The sequence below is a fragment of the Limanda limanda genome, chromosome 4, assembly GCF_963576545.1.
Source record: "Limanda limanda chromosome 4, fLimLim1.1, whole genome shotgun sequence".
NCBI lineage: Eukaryota > Metazoa > Chordata > Actinopteri > Pleuronectiformes > Pleuronectidae > Limanda > Limanda limanda.
This window is the reverse complement of record NC_083639.1, coordinates 32,431,090-32,448,589: the sequence shown is the minus strand read 5'-3', so window position 1 is coordinate 32,448,589 and position 17,500 is coordinate 32,431,090. Positions and strand designations below refer to the sequence as shown.

Genomic DNA, 17,500 nt, shown 5'->3' with positions numbered 1-17,500 from the left:
TGAAGCGTCTCCGTCCCGGCCTCCCGTCCACACTGAAGCGTCTCCGTCCCGGCCTCCCGTCCACACTGAAGCGTCTCCGTCCACACTGAAGCGTCTTCGTCCCGGCCTCCCGTCCACACTGAAGCGTCTTCGTCCCGGCCTCCCGTCCACACTGAAGCGTCTCCGTCCCGGCCTCCCGTCCACACTGAAGCGTCTCCGTCCACACTGAAGCGTCTCCGTCCCGGCCTCCCGTCCACACTGAAGCGTCTCCGTCCACACTGAAGCGTCTCCGTCCCGGCCTCCCGTCCACACTGAAGCGTCTCCGTCCCGGCCTCCCGTCCACACTCAAGCGTCTCCGTCCCGGCCTCCCGTCCACACTGAAGCGTCTCCGTCCCGGCCTCCCGTCCACACTGAAGCGTCTCCGTCCCGGCCTCCCGTCCACACTGAAGCGTCTCCGTCCACACTGAAGCGTCTCCGTCCCGGCCTCCCGTCCACACTCAAGCGTCTCCATCACGGCCTCCCGTCCACACTGAAGCGTCTCCGTCCACACTGAAGCGTCTCTGTCCCGGCCTCCCGTCCACACTGAAGCGTCTCCGTCCACACTGAAGCGTCTTCGTCCCGGCCTCCCGTCCACACTGAAGCGTCTCTGTCCCGGCCTCCCGTCCACACTGAAGCGTCTCCGTCCACACTGAAGCGTCTCCGTCCCGGCCTCCCGTCCACACTGAAGCGTCTCCGTCCCGGCCTCCCATCCACACTGAAGCGTCTCCGTCCACACTGAAGCGTCTCCGTCCCGGCCTCCCGTCCACACTCAAGCGTCTCCGTCCCGGCCTCCCGTCCACACTGAAGCGTCTCCGTCCACACTGAAGCGTCTCTGTCCCGGCCTCCCGTCCACACTGAAGCGTCTCCGTCCACACTGAAGCGTCTTCGTCCCGGCCTCCCGTCCACACTGAAGCGTCTCCGTCCACACTGAAGCGTCTCCGTCCCGGCCTTCCGTCCACACTGAAAAGTCTCCGTCCCGGCCTCCCGTCCACACTGAAGCGTCTCCGTCCCGGCCTTCCGTCCACACTCAAGCGTCTCCGTCCCGGCCTCCCGTCCACACTGAAGCGTCTCCGTCCACACTGAAGCGTCTCCGTCCCGGCCTTCCGTCCACACTCAAGCGTCTTCGTCCCGGCCTCCCGTCCACACTGAAGCGTCTCCGTCCACACTGAAGCGTCTCCGTCCACACTGAAGCGTCTCTGTCCCGGCCAGAAATAGAACGTGTCTAAAGCTGCGATTTCCAGTCCAAACCGGATCCATCAGGTCCGGACCCTGGTGAGGGAACCGGATCCATCAGGTCCGGACCCTGGTGAGGGAACCGGATCCATCAGGTCCGGACCCTGGTGAGGGAACCGGATCCATCAGGTCCGGACCCTGGTGAAGGAACCGGATCCATCAGGTCCGGACCCGACGGGTCCCAGCGGCTCGCGGGTCCACACTCACTGGTTTGTGTGACGGACGTGGTTGTTGTGTAACGGCAGCGAGCAGGACAGGAAGTGATGCGCCAGGGTGGCGCTCTGAGGGGGGGGGGGGTCCTCACATAGTTGTTATGTCAGATAATTGCAACTACTGGTGGAAAATGTCCGTCCCAGTCGGAGCTGAGGTGTTGTCCGCTGCCCCCTGCAGGCCAGTGGGCAGCGGTGCGTGCTTCCTGGACGAGAGAGACAACATTAACCTGACAAACGTCAAAGAGACGCCAGGAGGAGACGTGTCCTCCTCTCAAGTGTTTGTCTTCTCCTGCTCTTTCTTTACTTATTTGTTTTCCTCCTCTGTCCGTGCTGGACACTTTCAGTTGAGTTCTGACTTTCTTGCTCGCGTGAGGACATTGTCTCCGGCTGTTTGGGACGTTTTCAAAGTAACATATTATTATTGTTACATATTATTGTTGTTACATATAGTTATTGTTACATATTATTATTGTTACATATAGTTATTGTTACATATTATTATTGTTACATATAGTTATTGTTACATATAGTTATTGTTACATATAGTTATTGTTACATATAGTTATTGTTACATATTATTATTGTTACATATAGTTATTGTTACATATTATTATTGTTACATATAGTTATTGTTACATATAGTTATTGTTACATATAGTTATTGTTACATATAGTTATTGTTATATTATTAATGTTATATATGATTCTTGTTGTGTTCGCTGCCTCAGGCTTCGACTCCTACTTCACGTCTCGGACGCTGGAGAACAACCGGAGGAACGTGTGGTTCGCTGAGTACTGGGAGGAAAACTTCAACTGCAAACTGATGAGCTCGTCCAAGAGAGACGAGAGCAGCAGGAAGTGCACAGGTCAGTGCGTCCAGATCTAGATCCGCGTAGATCTAGATCGGTTTAGATCTAGATCGGTCTAGATCCTTATCAGGAAAAATGAATCAATACATCAATGACGTTACGTCTGAAAACAGAAGCTGTGACGTTCAGGTGGAGCCAGAACGAGGTTGTGTGTGTGTGTGTGTGTGTGTGTGTGTGTGTGTGTGTGTGTGTGTGTGTTCATGTCCTTGTGTGGGTGTGTGTCTGTGTGTGTGTGTGTGTGTCTGGTTAATCTGTCCTCTTTGTCTTTTGTCTCCTGTTTGCTGGAGATAGTGTAAAGTCTTTGTTGGTAAAGAAGCGTGTCCAGATCCCACGGGGCTCTGAGGACACGCTGGAGAAGACGACTGTAAACCAGAACTAATCCTGGATAACTGGAGCTTTATTCTGAAAAAATCCTTCTCACAGGAACTCGTTGATGTGCCGAAAACAACAAACAGATGTGAGGCCACTCAGGCTCCGCCCTCACATGTTCAAAACTCATCCCTGTTGCTATGGCTACAGTTCAAAACTCATCACGGTCTTTTAGTATGAGATTACAGTCTATGTCTCTATATATAATGTGTAGTGTATCTTCTCTGTCCAGGAGAACCGAGCCGGTCTGGTTCCTCAGATCCTCCTTCTCTCTCTGAGCAGATCCCAGGTCAGGTTAGAGATAAAGGACCAAGAGGACATTGTGTCTTCACTCAGGGACGTTCAGGTCTAACTCAGGACACAATGTGATTCATGGACACACTTTACACTGAACTGTCCAATAGGATGCAAACAGCTCCATGATACAGAGAGAGGGACCTTCATGTGCTGCTGTGAGGGAGACATACTGGGAGGCTGTGGGAGACGTCTTCAGACTGGGGGGGGGGCAGTTGCTCATGTTGCTCTGTTAGTGTTTGTGTGTTGTTTCACCTCCTGGTCTCCTGATGCATCAAGTCTACATGAAAACCTTCATCTGCTGCCTGAGTTCTCCTTTCACCAGCTGCCAGGAAACGTCCAGGAAACGTCCAGGAAACTTCCAGGAAACTTCCAGGAAACTTCCAGGAAACGTCCAGGAAACTTCCAGGAAACTTCCAGGAAACTTCCAGGAAACGTCCAGGAAACGTCCAGGAAACTTCCAGGAAACTTCCAGGAAACTTCCAGGAAACGTCCAGGAAACTTCCAGGAAACTTCCAGGAAACTTCCAGGAAACTTCCAGGAAACTTCCAGGAAACTTCCAGGAAACTTCCAGGAAACTTCCAGGAAACTTCCAGGAAACTTCCAGGAAACGTCCAGGAAACTTCCAGGAAACTTCCAGGAAACTTCCAGGAAACGTCCAGGAAACTTCCAGGAAACTTCCAGGAAACTTCCAGGAAACGTCCAGGAAACTTCCAGGAAACTTCCAGGAAACTTCCAGGAAACGTCCAGGAAACGTCCAGGAAACGTCCAGGAAACTTCCAGGAAACTTCCAGGAGACTTCCAGGAAACTTCCAGGAAACGTCCAGGAAACGTCCAGGAAACGTCCAGGAAACTTTCAGGAAACTTCCAGGAAACTTCCAGACCAAGGGCCGCCGTACTCCAGAAAAACAAAAAAAAGATAAATAACAGGAAACATTATAATCAACATAAAAACATTCACTGCATGAAAAGAAGCGTTTGTGTCAATCTGTGTCGCAGAGAAGTGTTGGCACATCCTTCGGTTAACGACTTTCACACGTATCTGCAGGCAGCAAAGGAAACGCTCAGGGTTCCTGCAGTTGTCAAGCCTGTGAGCTGTTGAGATTTGACCCCCCCTGCTCCAACTCCTAGAGGACGCTTTCACATGCAAATGACAATGCTCTGAGCTTCACAAATGCAAATCAGTTTCCCTGAGAGCAGATAACACCAATATGTAAGAGGCACCAACAAACTATCTGGCTGAGTAAACCAGGCTTAAAATAAATATTAAACCTGAAATTTTAAATTGTTCTTAAGTAAGTAAGTGTGCTATAATGAATTATATTGTATACCACGAACAAAGGTCAATGCAGTCAAAAGAAATGAAACAATGCACTTTATTTCAAATTTTTATTGTCATCCAATCCTAAATCTCAACAACTGTACAGAGTGGCATGATTACAGTCACTTTTTCAATTGTGCTGGTTAAATGCACAGAGGAAGTGTAAACCACACCTCTACCAGCAAATAAATTATGCTGGGTATGATCATCTGTGTCCTGTAAGCTCCAAACTTCTACTGGCTTTCCATAAAAATATCTGTCCTCCCAAAATACTGGCATCAAATTCACATGTCAATGGCAAACTAAGCTGTTCCATGAATTATAAATGGTACCTTTTCACCACTACTTTCAAAATTGCTATGAAACATTCATTGATTTAATGATTTATTTTTTCAGTGTAATATTTAATCCCCCATGGACTGCACAGTGACAAAACACAGCAGCCGGCTGTTTGGATACAACATACATCTCCACTCAGTTTGATTATTATTTTAAATATAAAGGAGACACAATATAGAGCTTAAATTCCTTCATAATTTGAACTTCAATTGTCTAATTGTTGTTATTAAACTTTCTCAGTATTCCATTAAAACAGTCAACACTTTTATCCAAAGCGACTTACGATAAGTGCATTCAACTATAAGGTTACGAACACAGAACAGCGTGAATCATGTGTGTAAATGTACTAAACACCGCTGCTCACGTCACCCGCTCGCGTCATCAGCTGATGGACTCGTCCAATCAGAGCCTCGTAAACGCCGTGCACCAGCGTCGAGTGTCCCGCAGACAGGAAGCGGGTCGTGTTTAGCTTGTCCCGTACGAGTGACTCTGTCTTCGGGGTAAATAACTTGCTGAAGTCGACACGACGCTGTTCCCTGGAGGAGAAGATGAGTGCGTGTGGAGGCAGAGCCGCGGGCCCGGTGTGGACGAGTCGAGGCGGAGAAGACGGAAGCACAGTCCCTGAGTTACGGTGAGCTAGAGACGCCATGCTAACCACTAAGCTAACTGGTACATCTGAAAGCATGTCCGCCACTCTTTGGGATAGCGAGAAAGTTGCTAAAATACGAATACAGCATCGAGTGCTGGAGCAGATCTAGTGCGTGTGTAAATATGTATGAATTACTTAGATGTAACAGTTTGTTCTCGTTAAGTTTTTTCATCAACGTGACTTTTTTCTGTATGTTTTCACAGCCTCAGCCCCCCCCCCCCCCACACACACGCACACACACACACAAACAAAGAGGCGTTAGGCTGAGACGCTGAAAGTCCGGATTTAAAGTGCAGAAAATTAAGCCATTGAATGTAAGTAACTGTTTTTGAATTGTTTTGGTGTTTTTTTGCTGTGGATCTTCCAACGGTGATGCAGTGCGGCTATTTCCGTTTATTAATAATAAAGTCATGTTACATGTGTTGTTTTCCAGCTGCCTGTCCATGACGTAGTAAGACACACTATGAGCCAGTATGATCCGACCAGACCTTACATCAGCATTGAGGAGTTGTCGGAGAAGAAAGAGGGTAAGGTTATATTCATTAAATAATTTTCCAGTTACATGTAAAGGTGTATGTTGTAATTGAACTGTGCTAATTTTACTGAATGTGTTTACAGCTGATTGAAGCGGGACAGATGACATGGATCCATCCTTCCACAGCCAGGAGTGCACCGACCTGTGTCCCACACTTCATATAAGACTGGAAGCTACACTGATCTCACAGCTACACACCACAGACGTCTACACACTGGAGAAGAGTCCCACAAAGAAGTCATGACCCAGAGGCTGCAGAGAAACATTTCAAGCCTCATCTGAGTTTTTGTACAATATTTTTGCTGTATGTAAATAAAGCTTTCACTCCACATATACCTTGTTCACATTTGTTCCCTGTACAATATGTTCACCTATAACATCAAGCATCACATGAATGTTTAGTTTTAATTAACTGCAGTGCTTTTGGTAAAGGCTTACTTATAAATAATAATAAATATTAATATATACATTTTTATTATAAATATTGTGTGGGAGGGGCTTACCCCACGTGCGGAATGCTGTGACCCCACGTGTGCACTGCAATGACCCATAAGGTGACCAATAGCAACACTTCTACCAGCCAATCACGAGTGACATTAGTTTCAAGGGTCTGTGGTTTCCTCCAATGGTGAGTAGAGAGAGGTTCTAGCCAGCGGCTGGACTCCGATTCATATGCTAATTAGATCACACGTCGCGATCGGTCCGCGCGGCGGCGCGAGCCCCCCCGCGGCTCTCTCCTTTGTTCTCCAAATCCCCCTTAAGGTCCGCAAACGCCGATAGACCCACCTTGTCTTCACTGGCGAACGCCGAGGTAACATCATGGAAACAGTTGGTTACAGCAGGGGATTAGGCCTGTCCGTAGAGGTTCACTGTGACAATAATACTGCTTTTCGTCTAGTGATTGAAACTCTGTTGTTAACCTAATACAAAATAAAGTTCAGTGTAATAACATTGTTAAATACATAATAAACTCTTTATTTAACTGTCGTTTAATTAGATTAAAATACATTAAACAGAAGTTTTTTCTTTTTTTTCTGAACCTTAATGTTTCTTCATTTGATCTGAAATCCCAACGTATGGATTTTATTTAAAGGGAAAAGTTCTGCTGAGCTCAACACACATTTAAACATCCTGAGGAGGTCAGGCCACGTTAATTCTACTTTATGTGATATTTTATATTTTATGTTTACTTATTTCACTGCTGAATGAGTATTGATGAACACATTTCATAAAGACAGAATCACGACTCAGCTCAGTGAACGTTATTGACTCATCGTTATCTGAAAGTTCAGATGTGAATAAAGACTCGGTGAGATGAAACCACAGGATGTAAACTCTGGGTCGGATCCAGACCTGAACAGTCGTGATCACAGTGTGAGCCAGATGCTGATTCCCTCCACTGACGTCTGGAGGTTCGGTCTGAGCTCTGTCTGCTGCCCTCTACTGGAATCCTGCAGGAACGACGCAGCCGGCCGAGAAACCCCCAGTTTGGAGCGATCAGAATAAAAATCTATATTTAACGTGAAGATGATAGAAAAGAGAAAACGCTGAGACAGTGAATTAGAAGTCTTGGGTCATGATTGTCTCCGTCTCCTCAGGTCAGGAACGTATCGGCTTGGACTCCAAGTACGAGCAGGAAGGGAAGGTGCAGTTTGTGATCGACGCCGTGTACGCCGTGGCCCACGCCCTCCACAACATGCAGAGAGACCTGTGTCCAGAGGACTCCGGCGTCTGTGTGGACATGGACCTGGCTGGAGGCCGGAAGCTGCTCAGGTACATCCGCAGCGTCAGCTTCAACGGTGAGTGCCACGTGACCCCGGGTCGTTCAACAACATACAACACGCCTGTTTGTGAAGGTCAGAGGAGGCTCCAGAGCAGTGGTCCTCTCACCAGAAGGTCGGCGGTTCGATCCCCGTCTTCCCTTGTCCCCATGGATGCTCTGTGTGAATGTAAAACTTTTTTAAATTCCGGTTCGATGCAGAATGAATTTAGCAGCCTCATGTTTGTCTCACACAGGAAGTGCCGGCACGTCGGTGACGTTTAACCGAGACGGCGACGCCCCCGGACGCTACGACCTGTTCCAGTACCAGTGGAGCAACGTGACGGGGCCGGGCTACAGGGTCATCGGACAGTGGACGGAGACGCTGCAGATCAACGTGAGTCCAACCAACACAAAGCAGTGGGATGTGGTTGAGTCCGGCGGGTTGATTCCGTCCCTGTGACACACGCTGACCTCTGACCTGCTGGGGTCACACTCACATGAGGAGGGATTCTAAAGGTCAGATCTGATGGTTTACACGTTTATTAAAGATCCGAGCGTCACGGAGCAGATGAAACCATCGGTCTGAAACTCAGGAAGTGAAAGAACCGATTCTAACTGGACGGGGTCGTCAGGCTGCTCTGTGATTGGTCCACCTCTCGATCCACCACGAGTCGAAGCTGGATCGTTAACATGTTTTATATCATGACAGATATTCTGACTGAGTTGATGAGTTTTAAGTCTTGAAGTGTGAAGAGGTCAAAGGTCAAAGGTCATGGACTGAGCTTCTCAACCTGTTGGTGAAGAACCAGTTTCATGTGTTGTTTCCTCTGATCTGTGGTTTCAGGACAAAAGAGTTTTGTCTTTGAACACGAACCTGTTGCATCATCATCTTCTCTGCTCCGACTTTCTTCTTCTTCTTCTTCTTCTTCTTCTTCTTCTTCTTCTTCTTCTTCTTCTTCTTCTTCTTCTTCTTCTTCTTCTCCTGCTGGTGCTGAGCTTCACTGATCTTTAATGGCTCCAAGTGTTTCACTCTGATGGTTTGTCAGAGTTCATGTTGTCATCATCTGCACCAGCACACGTCTGAGGGAAACCCCTCAGGACCAGTGTGTTAATGAAGCATCTGAAAACACACACACACACACACACACACACACACACACACACAGACACACACAGTCAGTCAGTCAGACCTATAGCAGCATAGCTAAGGGATGGTTCAGGACCTGATCCAGAAGAAGAAGAGAGAAGGTGTCTGACTCCAGAACCCAGAGTGGGAGCTGGTTCCACAGGAGAGGAGCCTGTGGAACCATATGTATATATATATATATATATATATATATATATATATATATATATATATATATATATATGTATATATATATATATATATACATATATACCAAATAAAACTAAGGTTTGATTTTTTAAATCATAAAATTTTGTTAAACCATAAATATATATACAACTTGAATTCAGACATATACACATAAATCCACATATTTCCCTCATGGTTAATTCTTCATATCAACAAACAGAATCAACTCGTTTTAACACGGACTTTGGAACGTGGATTATCTTTTCAAAGCTGCGGATTAAACCGTTCATATGATGATATGAGATTAAAGCTTCATCTAGAAAGTGGCTCTTAGTCCTGATGAGGTTTCATATTCACACAGAAACTCTGCTTCATCCTCCTGATGCTTCATCCTCCTCTTCATCCTCCTGATGCTTCATCCTCCTCTTCATCTCTGCTGTCACTCAAAGGTCCGTGTGTCAGATTCAGATTCAGATGAAAAGGATCTAAAGACAGAACTTAAATACTAAATAATCCTTGTGATGTTTTCACCAGAGTCTTTCATCTAAATTATACAAATTGTTGTTTTATTCACCCTGGACCGGGACCTTTATATTGAAATACATCGGGGGGGATGGGGGGGGGGGGTCTGTAATATTGCAGATTTCCACCTTTTGGGATTAATAAATGATTATCTCATTTTATTTTTACTTATTTTACCTCATCTTATCTTATCTTATCTTATCTTTTCTTATCTTATCTTATCTTATCTTATCACTGAGGAGAACTGGAGGAGGGTTATGTTCTGTGGTTAAAACAGTTTCCTCCTCCTCCTCCTCCTCCTCCACTTCCTCCTCCTCCTCTTCCTGCTCCTCCTCCTCCTCCTCCTCCTCTTCCTGCTCCTCCTCCTCCTCCTCCTCCTCCTCTTCCTGCTCCTCCTCCTCCTCCTCCTCCTCCTCCTCCTCCTTCTCCTCCTCCTCCTCCTTCTCCTCCTCCTCCTCCTCCTCCTCCTCCTCCTCCTCCTCCTCCTCCTCCTCCTCTTCCTGTGAGGAAGTGGTGAGAGTCTCCAGAGGGACGAGTTGGACACTTCAAGGTGAGACAGAGACAGTGAAGGGCGAGCTAGTGAGACGCTCTCTCTCTCTCTCTCCTGCTGCAGTCACTTATCTGTCTCACAGGTCTGCAGCCGCTCGTCTCTCATCAGCCTGATGCTGCCGGGGCTCGTTAGGAGTAACGAGGTTTGACCTTGACCTCTGAGAGAGCTGCCGGCGGCGTGATGAGTCACATGACGAGACGAGCAGCGATGGTCATGTGACGCCAGCTGGTGAGCAGCAGCAGGTCCAGGATCAGCAGGAAATGAAGAGTCTGAGTTCTACTGTGGCCTCAGCTTTATATATATTATATATTATATATTATATATTATATATTATATATTATATATTATATATTATATATTATATATTATATATTATATATTATATATTATATATTATATTTACTCATAAATGACTCTCCTGATAGAAACTGACTGAGCTGCAGACTGTGTCACATGACCCCCGGTTGACAGATGGTCAGAGGACATTTTAAATAATCAAGAACCTGACATCAATCAATCAAATTATATTTGTAAAGTCTCATATTCACAGTTTGTCTCAAGGTCTTTAACAAGGTGAGACGTCCTCTGTCCTTCAACAAGAGTCAAACTACTGAAACCTGTAGAGGACCCGTCTCCAGGAGACACGTGTGAGGACCCGTCTCAGGGAGACATGTGTGAGGACCCGTCTCCTAGGAGACACGTGTGAGGACCCGTCTCCAGGAGACACATGTGAGGATCTGTCTCCAGGAGACACATGTGAGGACCCGTCTCCAGGACGGACAGGATTCCAGCAGATGTCCCGTGGAACAGAGGACATCAGAGAGATCAGAGTCTTTACAGCTTTGATTAGAATAAACAGTTTGAAGCAGAACTGAAGGTCAATGACCTGATGGATTATTGTCAGTAACGGTCGAGTCTCTGAGGAGACGTATTATATGTCAAGCAGTCTTGTTGTGATCATAGTCCACGACCAGGATCCACCATCAGGACCAGGATCCACCATCAGGACCAGGATCCACCATCAGGTTCCACCATCAGGATCAGGATCCACCATCAGGATCAGGATCCACCATCAAGATCAGGATCCATCATCAAGATCAGGATCCACCATCAGGATCAGGATCCATCATCAAGATCAGGATCCACCATCAGGATCAGGATCCACCATCAAGATCAGGATCCACCATCAGGATCAGGATCCACCATCAGGATCCACCGTCAAGATCAGGATCCACCATCAGGATCCACCATCAGGATCAGGATCCACCATCAGGATCAGGATCCACCATCAGGATCCACCATCAGGATCAGGATCCACCGTCAAGATCAGGATCCACCATCAGGATCCACAATCAGGATCAGGATCCACCATCAGGATCAGGGTCCACCATCAAGATCAGCCAACAACTCACTCATCCTCATCATGAGTTAGTGGTGGTGCAGCAGTGAAGGATGATGGGAGCTGTAGTCTTCATCATGAGTTAGTGGTGGAGCAGCAGTGAAGGATGATGGGAGCTGTAGTCTTCATCATGAGTTAGTGGTGCAGCAGCAGTGAAGGATGATGGGAGCTGTAGTCTTCATCATGAGTTAGTGGTGGAGCAGTGAAGGATGATGGGAGTTGTAGTCTTCATCATGAGTTAGTGGTGCAGCAGCAGTGAAGGATGATGGGAGTTGTAGTCTTCATCATGAGTTAGTGGTGGAGCAGTGAAGGATGATGGGAGTTGTAGTCTTCATCATGAGTTAGTGGTGGAGCAGCAGTGAAGGATGATGGGAGCTGTAGTCTTCATCATGATTAGTGGTGGAGCAGTGAAGGATGATGGGAGTTGTAGTCTTCATCATGAAGACTACGTGTGTGAAGGATGATGGGAGTTGTAGTCTTCATCATGAGTTAGTGGTGCAGCAGCAGTGAAGGATGATGGGAGCTGTAGTCTTTATCATGAGTTAGTGGTGCAGCAGTGAAGGATGATGGGAGTTGTAGTCTTCATCATGAGTTAGTGGTGCAGCAGTGAAGGATGATGGGAGCTGTAGTCTTCATCATGAGTTAGTGGTGGAGCAGTGAAGGATGATGGGAGCTGGAGTCTTCATCATGAGTTAGTGGTGGAGCAGTGAAGGATGATGGGAGCTGTAGTCTTCATCATGAGTTAGTGGTGGAGCAGTGAAGGATGATGGGAGTTGTAGTCTTCATCATGAGTTAGTGGTGCAGCAGTGAAGGATGATGGGAGCTGTAGTCTTCATCATGAGTTAGTGGTGGAGCAGTGAAGGATGATGGGAGTTGTAGTCTTCATCATGAGTTAGTGGTGCAGCAGCAGTGAAGGATGATGGGAGCTGTAGTCTTCATCATGATTAGTGGTGGAGCAGTGAAGGATGATGGGAGTTGTAGTCTTCATCATGAAGACTACGTGTGTGAAGGATGATGGGAGTTGTAGTCTTCATCATGAGTTAGTGGTGCAGCAGCAGTGAAGGATGATGGGAGCTGTAGTCTTTATCATGAGTTAGTGGTGCAGCAGTGAAGGATGATGGGAGTTGTAGTCTTCATCATGAGTTAGTGGTGCAGCAGTGAAGGATGATGCGAGCTGTAGTCTTCATCATGAGTTAGTGGTGGAGCAGTGAAGGATGATGGGAGCTGGAGTCTTCATCATGAGTTAGTGGTGGAGCAGTGAAGGATGATGGGAGCTGTAGTCTTCATCATGAGTTAGTGGTGCAGCAGCAGTGAAGGATGATGGGAGTTGTAGTCTTCATCATGAGTTAGTGGTGCAGCAGTGAAGGATGATGGGAGCTGTAGTCTTCATCATGAGTTAGTGGTGGAGCAGCAGTGAAGGATGATGGGAGCTGTAGTCTTCATCATGAGTTAGTGGTGCAGCAGCAGTGAAGGATGATGGGAGCTGTAGTCTTCATCATGAGTTAGTGGAGCAGCAGTGAAGGATGATGGGAGCTGTAGTCTTCATCATGAGTTAGTGGTGGAGCAGTGAAGGATGATGGGAGCTGTAGTCTTCATCATGAGATAGTGGTGGAGCAGTGAAGGATGATGGAAGCTGTAGTCTTCATCATGAGTTAGTAGTGCAGCAGTGAAGGATGATGGGAGCTGTAGTCTTCATCATGAGTTAGTGGTGGAGCAGTGAAGGATGATGGGAGTTGTAGTCTTCATCACGAGTTAGTGGTGCAGCAGCAGTGAAGGATGATGGGAGTTGTAGTCTTCATCATGAGTTAGTGGTGCAGCAGTGAAGGATGATGGGAGCTGTAGTCTTCATCATGAGTTAGTGGTGGAGCAGTGAAGGATGATGGGAGTTGTAGTCTTCATCATGAGTTAGTGGTGCAGCAGCAGTGAAGGATGATGGGAGTTGTAGTCTTCATCATGAGTTAGTGGTGCAGCAGTGAAGGATGATGGGAGCTGTAGTCTTCATCATGAGTTAGTGTTTGGAGCAGCAGTGAAGGATGATGGGAGCTGTAGTCTTCATCATGAGTTAGTGGAGCAGCAGTGAAGGATGATGGGAGCTGTAGTCTTCATCATGAGTTAGTGGTGGAGCAGTGAAGGATGATGGGAGCTGTAGTCTTCATCATGAGTTAGTGGTGGAGCAGCTGTGAAGGATGATGGGAGCTGTAGTCTTCATCATGAGTTAGTGGAGCAGCAGTGAAGGATGATGGGAGCTGTAGTCTTCATCATGAGTTAGTGGTGGAGCAGTGAAGGATGATGGGAGCTGTAGTCTTCATCATGAGTTAGTGGTGGAGTAGCAGTGAAGGATGATGGGAGCTGTAGTCTTCATCATGAGTTAGTGGTGCAGCAGTGAAGGATGATGGGAGCTGTAGTCTTCATCATGAGTTAGTGGAGCAGCAGTGAAGGATGATGGGAGCTGTAGTCTTCATCATGAGTTAGTGGTGGAGCAGTGAAGGATGATGGGAGCTGTAGTCTTCATCATGAGTTAGTGGTGGAGCAGTGAAGGATGATGGAAGCTGTAGTCTTCATCATGAGTTAGTAGTGCAGCAGTGAAGGATGATGGGAGTTGTAGTCTTCATCATGAGTTAGTGGTGCAGCAGTGAAGGATGATGGGAGTTGTAGTCTTTATCATGAGTTAGTGGTGCAGCAGTGAAGGATGATGGGAGTTGTAGTCTTTATCATGAGTTAGTGGTGCAGCAGTGAAGGATGATGGGAGTTGTAGTCTTTATCATGAGTTAGTGGTGCAGCAGTGAAGGATGATGGGAGTTGTAGTCTTTATCATGAGTTAGTGGTGCAGCAGTGAAGGATGATGGGAGTTGTAGTCTTTATCATGAGTTAGTGGTGCAGCAGTGAAGGATGATGGGAGTTGTAGTCTTTATCATGAGTTAGTGGTGCAGCAGTGAAGGATGATGGGAGTTGTAGTCTTCATCATGAGTTTGCTCTCAGCTTTTAATCAATTTTGATCCTCTGTTCACAAAGACAAGTGTGTTTGTGTGTGTGATGTGAGTGTGTGTGTGTGTGTGTGTGTGTGATATGAGTTTGTGTGTGTGTGTGTGTGATGTGAGTTTGTGTGTGTGATGTGAGTTTGTGTGTGTGTGTGTGTGTGTGTGTGTGTGTGTGTGTGTGTGTGTGTGTGTGTGTGTGTGTGTGTGTTTTATCTCTTCCTTTAAGGAAGATCAGAGGTGTAGGAAGTTTTTAATTCTTTGTGTATTAAAACTTTCTTCTTGGAGCTGGTTTGTTGAATTGAACGGGCTTTAATATGAATGATGTATGAATACTGCATGAACCGTGTGTTTGATCCGAGGAGCAGAGAACCCCCCCCCCCTGTCTCTCAGGCTGAGCCCAGACACACACCCCCCCCCCCCCCACACACACACACAGCTCGTGAGCTGGTGAGCGTCAGAGCCTGAGATCTACAGGTTGGTCTCACTGACTCAGAACCTCCTGCAGCTCACGCTCCATCTTAGAGTGAAACTCCTTCATGGCTGGGAGGTTCTCATCCAACCATGAAGGATCAATCCAGTGTTTGCTGACTCTCAAGCTGCTCGGAGCTCGGAGGTCACGGCCGGATGAAGCCAACAGCACAACATCAGCAGAACAGCTGGTGCTGATGAGCAGGAAGCACAACAGGGAACAAAGGACACAAAGAAAACTCGTTTCATCAGGACCACACTTTCAATCAGCAGGTGAACTCTCCCTGCTCCCAACAACACAAAGATAAAACCAGAGATCAATATCACATAACAGTGAAACCAATGTAAAATCAAACAATATGAAATGAATAGCAAACCTTTGACTTGAAACTGAGCTGAGATCTGATACCAACCCGATCGATACGGCTCAGACTCCACGTGTTCGTATCCCAGATTTCTCAGCTTCATTTCTGGAGAAAGTCGATTTCTAATCATCTTTATTTTAGCTTTATTTGCAGTCTCAGAAAAATACACATTTACAGGTGAAGTCAATTCTCCAATAAAGAATAAAGACAAAGGCTCTTCATTGTGATTTTCAGAAACGTCACTTTATTTCATTCACAGTTTTATCACATGTCATCAGGTGATCGGGTCCCAGCGGGTTGAAGGAGGGTGATGCTGTTGCCATGGTGACGCTGTTGGTTCAGGGCTGTGCTTTTCCTTCTGTTTCTCATTTGGTTCTCGTCACTTGAGACGTTTGTTAATCTGCCGACTCTCTCTGCTCATTTCATTTCCCCCTTAATGAATCAATTTAATCATGATGCACAGTCACTGAGTTAATGAGACGACTCCACTGGGAGAAGCTCGTGTGATTAACAGAGTCGCCGAGCGACGCTGGTGAACACGCTTCCATTTACATGTTACACAGAAACATGAGCTAACATGAGCTAACATGAGCTAACATGGCCCCTAGCACAGGGAGCTAACACTGTGAGCTAACATGAGCTAACATGAGCTAACATGGCCCCTAGCACAGGGAGCTAACATGAGCTAACACGAGCTAACATGGCCCCTAGCACAGGGAGCTAACACTGTGAGCTAACATGAGCTAACATGAGCTAACATGGCCCCTAGCACAGGGAGCTAACACTGTGAGCTAACATGAGCTAACATGAGCTAACATGGCCCCTAGCACAGGGAGCTAACATGAGCTAACATGAGCTAACATGGCCCCTAGCACAGGGAGCTAACACTGTGAGCAAACATGAGCTAACATGAGCTAACATGAGCTAACACTGTGAGCTAACATGAGCTAACATGGCCCCTAGCACAGTGAAGGATCCAGTGGCGATTTTAGCTTTAAATTTGTGGTGGGGCAATTTTTTATGACGTCAAGTCACCGTCACAAAAATAGCGGTAGCTGATTATTATAAGCAGTAGGCCTATATAGACGAGTGAGATATACTATGGGCTGCATTTTGAGTGCCAGCAGGGGGCAGAAATCCTATTTCAAATACATTTCACATGCTTTAGCGCTCAGCCTGACACAAAGATGTTGCCTATAATCCAGCATTAAAGTTAAATGATTGCAACAAAGTAAAAAGAAGACAGACACATAGCTCAAATAACTTGCATAATTTATGAATTTATTATTATAAACATGAGGCGACATGCACCAGCTTCATCTGCACAACACTTTGTGTTTTCCTCCCTTACTAAAGAAGGCCTGCAACTGTTTAGAGTCATTGCTAAGTGTCATGGATAAAAGAGTTTATTTCTATTTTCATTTTATATTATATATTCAAATGAACACTTATTAGAACAATATTTATATTTTGCTTCTTGATTTGATACACTTAGATAGATAAGAACCCAGTGTTTTAATTTTCTTCTTTGCCATAAGAGGCAGAACACGGTCAACACAGCTGTGTCCTTCAGGATCGTCCGTCCCTAATAAAATGATAGGAAACATAAAATATCGCATTATTGTAGACGAAGTATTACACAAAGTGTGTATCTTTATTTTCTGTGGATATTCAACTACTGATTTTGAATATGGTTTTGGATTAAACTGTGCACTACCAAGACAATGCATTTACTGTATGGAGTTCTTCCACATTATTAGTATTGCAAAGCTTATTCTCCAAACACACTCATCCTCATAAACTAACGCTTCTCTCTGCTGGGTGGACCGGATCATGTAGCATGTCTGCGGGCTAGTTGCCGAGCTAAGCTAACCACCAGGTACACGTCCCTTTGAATTACTACTTACAGATAAATACAAATCTAAACTTGACTAACCTTAGAAACGGGAGCTCACACGTCTTCAGCCTCTCTGCCAGGAGAACAAGCAGGACTTCAAAACGTATTATTCATCCGATGTGAGTGAACCTGTCCACAGTCTTGGGTGGTGTCCACTGCCGAGAGACAGCCTGTTAGCCTGTTAGCCTGTTAGCCTGTTAGCCTGTTAGCCTGTTAGCCTGTTAGCCTGTTAGCCTGTTAGCCTGTTAGCTCAGGTGACGTCGAACAGGAAACAGGCTGACGCTGGAGTCCAGTATCTTGGGAGACTCGTGGGGCCCATCTGAATAATCCCCACTCTCCCGGTTGGGCCCAATGTTTACTGAGGTCTGTGTGGTTGATTGGTGCTCCCATGGCAACAGGTCTGAC

General features: G+C 46.5%; 1 protein-coding gene and 1 long non-coding RNA gene across 2 annotated transcripts in view; both read left to right on the top strand.

The window, feature by feature from the left end:
* LOC133000323 (metabotropic glutamate receptor 7-like) overlaps window positions 1–17,500 on the top strand; it is a 64,296-nt gene that overhangs the window by 40,271 nt on the left and 6,525 nt on the right. Inside the window, exons 5-7 of the mRNA XM_061070221.1 lie at window positions 2,192–2,329; window positions 7,438–7,638; window positions 7,856–7,995. Coding sequence (XP_060926204.1) covers window positions 2,192–2,329; window positions 7,438–7,638; window positions 7,856–7,995 — 479 coding nt within the window. The remainder of the gene's footprint in view (window positions 1–2,191; window positions 2,330–7,437; window positions 7,639–7,855; window positions 7,996–17,500) is intronic.
* LOC133000324 (uncharacterized) lies at window positions 4,838–6,168 on the top strand. The gene is made up of 3 exons (XR_009678192.1): window positions 4,838–5,618; window positions 5,738–5,831; window positions 5,923–6,168. It is a non-coding gene; the product is annotated as an uncharacterized LOC133000324 (long non-coding RNA).